The 6,976-nt window shown below is 52.3% G+C and overlaps 1 protein-coding gene across 2 annotated transcripts in view; it reads right to left on the bottom strand.

The window, feature by feature from the left end:
• Nucleotides 1-41: 41 nt before the first annotated feature.
• PAPSS2 (3'-phosphoadenosine 5'-phosphosulfate synthase 2) overlaps nucleotides 42-6,976 on the bottom strand; it is a 34,684-nt gene continuing 27,749 nt past the window's right edge. Inside the window, exons 11-13 of one of the 2 annotated variants that reach the window (XM_014966656.1) lie at nucleotides 6,708-6,976; nucleotides 3,101-3,330; nucleotides 42-2,617 (exon numbers count right to left, since the gene is read on the bottom strand). In XM_014966656.1, the coding sequence (XP_014822142.1) occupies nucleotides 2,476-2,617; nucleotides 3,101-3,330; nucleotides 6,708-6,976 (641 nt within the window). In that variant the 3' untranslated portion in view covers nucleotides 42-2,475. Of the gene's footprint in view, nucleotides 2,618-3,100; nucleotides 3,331-6,454 lie in introns of those variants that run through there. The other variant, XM_014966655.1, reaches the window with a different exon arrangement.

Here is a 6,976-nt window from a genome sequence, read left to right as displayed (position 1 = left end):
CCCCCCCCCCCCCAAAAAAAAAACTGTCACGTGAGAGTTAGTTACATGTATAAATATTTATTTGTAGTAAAAGTGATTGTATTGTAGCAGAGTATCAAGTTGAGAATATATTCAATCATGAGATGTATCAAGTTGAGAATATATTCAATCATGAGATGCATCAGTTGAGGTACAAATTCCAGTCTCATGTCTTATTTAATAAATACACTATAAAAAACCCCTGGTCCACATACCCCGGTTTAATCAGAGGTAATCAGCACACTATGCTATTTTTAAAGGGTAACACAGCATTTGTGTTTTGCTGTAACCATTTGGATTTACTGCAGGTGGTTTCTTTTTCAACCATTTGATTATTCTAAGATGAGTGGCAACAGCACTATTTCACTACTTAAAATTTACAAATATTGCAATCAGAAATGGGAGTATTGCTTTTGTCTTCCAGGTCCCTGCCAGAGGGTCTGAGTGTAAAAGGCACAGGTACAAGTGTGCATCCAGCTACTGCCAGGGGTGTTGCAGCATTTTTCTGGAGGTATAACACAGCTTTGGGCTCCTTGCTCCAAATACTTTAAAAAAAAAAATAAAAAAAAAATTGGGAAAAAAGCCCCAACCCAAAACAGTTGATAAATGAAAAGTTGTTTTTTTTTTTTTCTCAAAAGTATTCCCAATGGCATCCATAGTCTTGGACGCTGTACCATGGCCACCACAAAGCAGGGTGTAGCTTGCGGTGTGTCTCTCGGTCCTGAGCTACAAGCAGAAGCAGGATTGTTGTTACGGGGCGCAGATCTGTTCACAATTAAATCTGAAGTAGAAGAGGAGGAGAACGCTATTTCCGTTGTGTTTGAAACACATTCTGACTGGTCCTGGGGTGTCTACTAAAAAGGATGAGTACAAAAATCATCAATTCAGACTGCCATGATAGTGCATAATTGTTTCTGCCCATGAAAGCCTCACACCGAGCGCCGTGGGCAGCACAGTGGGGCTTCCAGCTGCGCAGGGCTGTGCTCCAAGCTCAGCCACCACCAGGACATGCCCCAGTGAGGTGGGGCGAGACACAGACAGGGCCAGATAAAGCTCCAGCGTTGAGTCAGGCAGCTCAGCCCCAGCCAAGGTCACCGTGAGAGCTGCCAGTCAGCGGAAAAACCTCATGCACACCAGCAAAGTCCATCTCAATGGGGTGGGGGAAGAAAAAAAGATCTGCAGTAACTTTCCACCAGCCAGAGGTGGGAGCAGCACCAGCCACGGCTCCCAGCTCAGCCCCATCACCCCTCGCACAGCAGCACACCGCACGGGGAGGAAGGACAGACTTCTCTGCCATCCGCCAGCTGGAGCCAGCATCACCATCCCACACACACAGAGTAAAATCAGGTACCAGACACAAAGTAAAATCAGGGCACCCGTGCCCACGCAGGGCTAAGGGTACAGATGAGGGCAAGCGCTTGAGCCACCTCTCGCCTGATTCATGGGGCGCAGCCACTCAGGTCCTCCTCACACTGCCAGTTTGATATTTTGCCTTTAATTTGCCTTTTGGATGGGAAGAGCATGGGCAGAGGGGGGTTGTGTCTCCAATCCTGCCAGGCAGGAGGACACCCATGAAAGCAGCATCCCTAGTTTTTGCTTGTTGCCCTAGGCTACCTTGGAGATCTCTGGGCTTTAGAGTGCCTCCCCAGACAGGTTCCCCCACCAGTGCTCCCAGCCGGCCCTGAGCTGGGATCGTCACGGCCGGGTCCTCGTGGAAAGCTGAACTGGGAGCAGCCGTGATGCTCAGCCCAAACCTCATTCTTTGTTTTGACCAGAGAGGTCAAGCAGGAGGAAGCAAGGAAGAACAGTAAAAAATCAACTTTGCCACGAGGAACTGGTGATGGTCAAGGCTGATTTAAAAAATTTTTAAAAACTCCTTTTAAAAAAAGGGCATTAAAAAATCCCACTGTTTGTTAGCAATAAATTGTCTAAGGCACAACCTGGAGGGCAGAGACTGGATCCCAGCATCGAGTGCTTGTTTCCCTCTCCCACTCTGTCAGCAGCGACCACTCCTTGCTTCAGCAGCTGCTCCTGTCTCTTCAGGCAGCGCCGGGCCAGGGGCAGCAGAAAGGCACTTCTTAATTTTTATCCTATTTTTGTCCCAGTGCTGAGGTCCCAGCTCTGCACCGGGGGCTGCAGCGCAGCCCTGACAGCACCAAAATGATCCAGCTGGCCTACCCGGAGGCCACACCGGGCTTCCTACAGCCGTGCTCAGCTGGGAACGAAGGGCTTACTGCCTTAGTGCCCTCCCCTCCCAGCTCCATGAGGACACTCCCAGCAGCAAGGGGAGAAGGACCAGGCTCAAAGTATTTCTGATTAGTAAAAAACACTCTGACCCAGGTAGAAAAATCCTACAGTCAGAGCATTGGAAATGCCAAATAACTGATCTGTGTCATAGGGAATCAATCAATCATTGCTCACTCTTAATACAAGTATTTCTAGGGAGGAGGAGTAGTGTTAATTCTTCTTTTCCAGGGACTGGTAATACTCAGTCAGGACTTTCCAGGCTTTGGGGGCCATGAAGCCATCTGGTGGGTTTTCACCTTCCCGAGCAAGCTTCCTCATGCGTGTTCCCGAGATGAAGTCAAAGTCATCGTGCCTGCAGCAAAACAGAGATGGGTGAAATCAGCACAACCGGCCTGAGTTGTCCCCAGTACAGCTGCTCTGCTGTGCCAAGTGTGCAGTCAGAACCCCCTGGCACCAGCAGCACCCACCTGTGGCTCCACATCCACGTCTACAATCGGCAACAACAGGGTTGCCCTTTTGAGAGGAGCTGGAGTTGTAAGTAACACACTTCTCCAGCTGCCAGAGGCTGTATTTCTGCTGACAGTCCCAAAACTGTGTTTCTTACCCTCCCTTGGAGGCTACAAAGGTGCATCCTTAGCTTCGTGCACCCATCCTTGACCTGGTGTCAGGTCTTGGCGGGGAAAGCGAGTGGCTTTCCCAGGTACTTCCCCCATTCCTCTCCTTAAGAGGAACGACTGCTTTTCCCTCTCACCCTGGCAAACTGCAAGCCAGACGCCAGCGTGAGCCACACGCGCTGTGCGGGCTGAAGAAACAGCAATGCTGCTGCCCATCTTACCTTTTTGGGTCATAAAAATCCATGGCTTTTTTCAGTTTATTGTAAGCAGCCACACGGAAGGGGATGATTTCCACCGAGGTGAGGCCTGGCGCCATGCTGAGGACTTTCCCTCCCTGCGTGGGTTCATACAGGTCTTTCTTGGTCTCGGGGTGAGGCATGCCCGCAGGGTCGCGCCCCACAATGTAGAAATTGGCCCCAGCAATCATGCGAGCTCGGCAGTGCCACTGGACCTGCAAAGCAGAGACACAAGGAGCACTAGCTGAGGGCTGAACAGCAACTAAGCTGCCCTCCCTGGGCTGCAGAAGACATCTGGTGATCCACACGCAAGCAGGCAGGGAGGCAGATGTGTCAGCAGCCTTGCTGCAGCTTCTCATGGTGATCAGGCTGCCCAGACTCGTCTTCCACTGCTTGGACCTGATGCAACAGAATCATGGAATTGTCAGAGTTGGAAGGTTCCTCTAGAGCCCATCCAGTCCAACTCCCCTGCCAAAGCAGGGCTGCCCAGAGCACATCACTCAGGAGCATCCAGGTGGGGCTTGAAGATCTCCAGAGAAGGGGACTCCACACCCTCCCTGGGCAGCCTGTCCCAGGGCTCTGCCACCCTCACCCCAAAGAAGTTCTTCCTCAGATTGGAGTAGATCTTCCCATGGTCCAGCTTGTGCCCGTTGCCCCTCGTCCTATCGCTGGAAACCACTGAAAAGAGTCCAGCTCCAACATCCTTCAACTCCCCCTTGAGACACTTATAAACATAAATAAGGTCTCCCCTCAGCCTTCTCTTCTCCAGGCTCAAGAGCCCCAGCTCTCCCCGCCCTTCCTCATCAGGGAGATGCTCCAATCCCTCCATCATCTCTGTTGCCCCAGGCTGGACTCTCTCCAGCAGTTCCCTGTCTCTCTGGAACTGGGGAGCCCAGCACTGGACACAGGATTCCAGTTGTGGCCTCCCCAGTGCAGAGCAGAGGGGGACAATGACCTCCCTCGACCTGCTGGCCACACTCTGCCCTACACAGCCCAGGATCCCATTGGCCTCTTGGCCACAAGGGCACATTGCTGGCTCATGGAAAGTTCTCCTCAAGACATGTATTTCAAGGGAAACACTGGGGATGGGAACTGGTCTTGTTCCATTGTGGCAGCAAATGGAGGCAGTGGTTTGCTTTTTGAATCTGCAAAGCCAGTGCCCACCAGCCCTCAAGCCCCACACAGGCAAAGGCTGCCCATGCATCCCTCTCCCTCCTCCTTCAGGGGATGTTTAGCTTCTATTCCATTCATCCCACCAATTTAGGGACAGAAGGGAAACCACTGGGAGAAAATAAATGAGCGTCCCCGCCTGACAGAGGAAAAGGTCACAGCGGTAAAGTCTGTTTCTAGCCCCCTTCTCCCCCAGCTCTCCACACAACCTGTGAAAGCACAGGAGCTCTGCTGGGAGCTGCCAGTGAACCACAGCGGGAGCTAAGAGCGAGGCAACAGCGACCGACCCCCTGTCCCGTGGCTTTCTGAGGCTGGGCAGGCAGCCTGGCAGCTGGCAGCCCCATGGCCAGGCTTCACGCCTTGTCGTGGTGAGCAACTGATGGCTTCCTTACCTCTGTGGGGCCAGCGTAGAGCATGGGAGAGGGGAAGATTGCAACGATGGTTGATTTCGGGTCCAGGACTTGCTCCTCCAGCACTGCTGCGTGCTGTTTCATCCGCCACTCCAGCGGGACATCATCATCTTTGGTCCATCCTCCCAAGGGGTGCAGGAGAAGCACGGGGTTTTTGTAACCCCTCTCCAAAAGCTGGCGCCGTGTGTCCTGCATGAGCAGGGCGTGCCCGTTGTGGACAGGGTTGCGCAGCTGAAATGCAAAGATAGCATCTGAAAGGGAAAGATTCAGAGGGTCACAGGCTTGCACCGACCATCGACATTTCAACAGTCATAAGATAGGATACACGTCTTACAATCTACATATCTTAATATGAGCAAGGCCTCCAATACCTTAGATAAGTGTTTCATACACATACAGTGCCTCTTCATCACTCTGCAAGTTTATTTTCATTGCACATCTTTCCTTTGGGGCTGATTTCGGTCCTACCAGCTCTCCTACAATGTTTTAAGATGCTACTGGACATCTGCACTCTGTTCCCTGACTTTGTAAGTGACCTGCCCCCTCTCCAAGCTTGATGGCACCTTCAGGAAGGCCAATGCTCTCTCCCCAGAGTGAGGGTAGGTGTCTGACGCCTGCCAGCCTGCTGGGACAGACACCTGGGAGAAGATACCTTACCTGTCCTTCCTCTGTGAAGGCCAAGCACATGGCTCTAAACACTCAGGGTGCAGAAAGAGAGGCTCTGACCTGCCGGAGAGGACACCAGCAGGACGCTCGATGCTTTCCGGTCTGGTGCTCAGAGATGCCCATTGAGGACACAGTCCATCAGAAGCACTGTTCTTAACCAAGGAGACCCCACACCACTGTGTCCCTCTTACTGCTCACTCTACATGAATAGTCCCATTTTGGGAGCATACAGAAGCAACATGGCAAGTGCTGAGAGCTTGAGGGCAAGCCAGCACAGATCACAGCAATCTCCTGGTGCCACGCAGGGCAAGAAGAGTTGTGTCACTGGTGCTAACCCAGGAGACTCACCAGCATTCATTTCTCTGAACTTCTGCTTGAGAGCGAGAGGTGTCAGGCGGTACTGGTCCAACCCATCATTCCATTTGATCTTCTCCAGCACGAGGAGGTCTCCACCAACCAGCCAGTCTCCACTCTCCATCACCATCTGTGAATTATGCACACATGTATTATGGAGAGGTGTCAGAGACAGCCTGTGAATTCCCTGACAAGGGGGAGAAGGCCCTCCAAGCCTCCAGTGGAACGCCTCAAACGCTCACAGGGAAATAAATAATGCAGACCTGACATTCAAAGAATTGATAAGGCTCATAGGCTCTGGGGAAATGGTGGGAGGACTGTCTTGCGGAGATAAGACAGTTCTGCCAGTCATGTGGTGAGCTTGCCAGTTCTCTGTTCAAGGCCATTGGGTCCAACAAGTGGCCTTTCCTTCATTATCCGCAAAATGCATATGAAAGTGCACACTCCTGCATATGTTAATGAAGTTTATGGAGATCATGCTAAACATATATGACTATGGCGCTCGTCTTGACACCTAAATTATGCTACATGTCACCTCAGAGAAGGGAGAAACCTGAGAGGAGATGTCCTTGGCAAGGGGGGGACACCATCCTTCAGCAAACAGAGAAGGGGGAGGCAAAGGCTGCCCATGCATCCCTCTCCCTCCTCCTTCAGGGGATGTTTAGCTTCTATTCCATTCATCCCACCAATTTAGGGACAGAAGGGAAACCACTGGGAGAAAATAAATGAGCGTCCCCGCCTGACAGAGGAAAAGGTCACAGCGGTAAAGTCTGTTTCTAGCCCCCTTCTCCCCCAGCTCTCCACACAACCTGTGAAAGCACAGGAGCTCTGCTGGGAGCTGCCAGTGAACCACAGCGGGAGCTAAGAGCGAGGCAACAGCGACCGACCCCCTGTCCCGTGGCTTTCTGAGGCTGGGCAGGCAGCCTGGCAGCTGGCAGCCCCATGGCCAGGCTTCACGCCTTGTCGTGGTGAGCAACTGATGGCTTCCTTACCTCTGTGGGGCCAGCGTAGAGCATGGGAGAGGGGAAGATTGCAACGATGGTTGATTTCGGGTCCAGGACTTGCTCCTCCAGCACTGCTGCGTGCTGTTTCATCCGCCACTCCAGCGGGACATCATCATCTTTGGTCCATCCTCCCAGGGGGTGCAGGAGAAGCACGGGGTTTTTGTAACCCCTCTCCAAAAGCTGGCGCCGTGTGTCCTGCATGAGCAGGGCGTGCCCGTTGTGGACAGGGTTGCGCAGCTGAAATGCAAAGATAGCAT

Source organism: Calidris pugnax, unplaced genomic scaffold (genome assembly GCF_001431845.1).
Source record: "Calidris pugnax isolate Ruff unplaced genomic scaffold, ASM143184v1 scaffold53, whole genome shotgun sequence".
Taxonomy (NCBI): Eukaryota; Metazoa; Chordata; class Aves; order Charadriiformes; family Scolopacidae; genus Calidris; species Calidris pugnax.
Note: the sequence above shows the minus strand (reverse complement) of the source record. Positions and strands in the feature narration are given on the sequence as shown.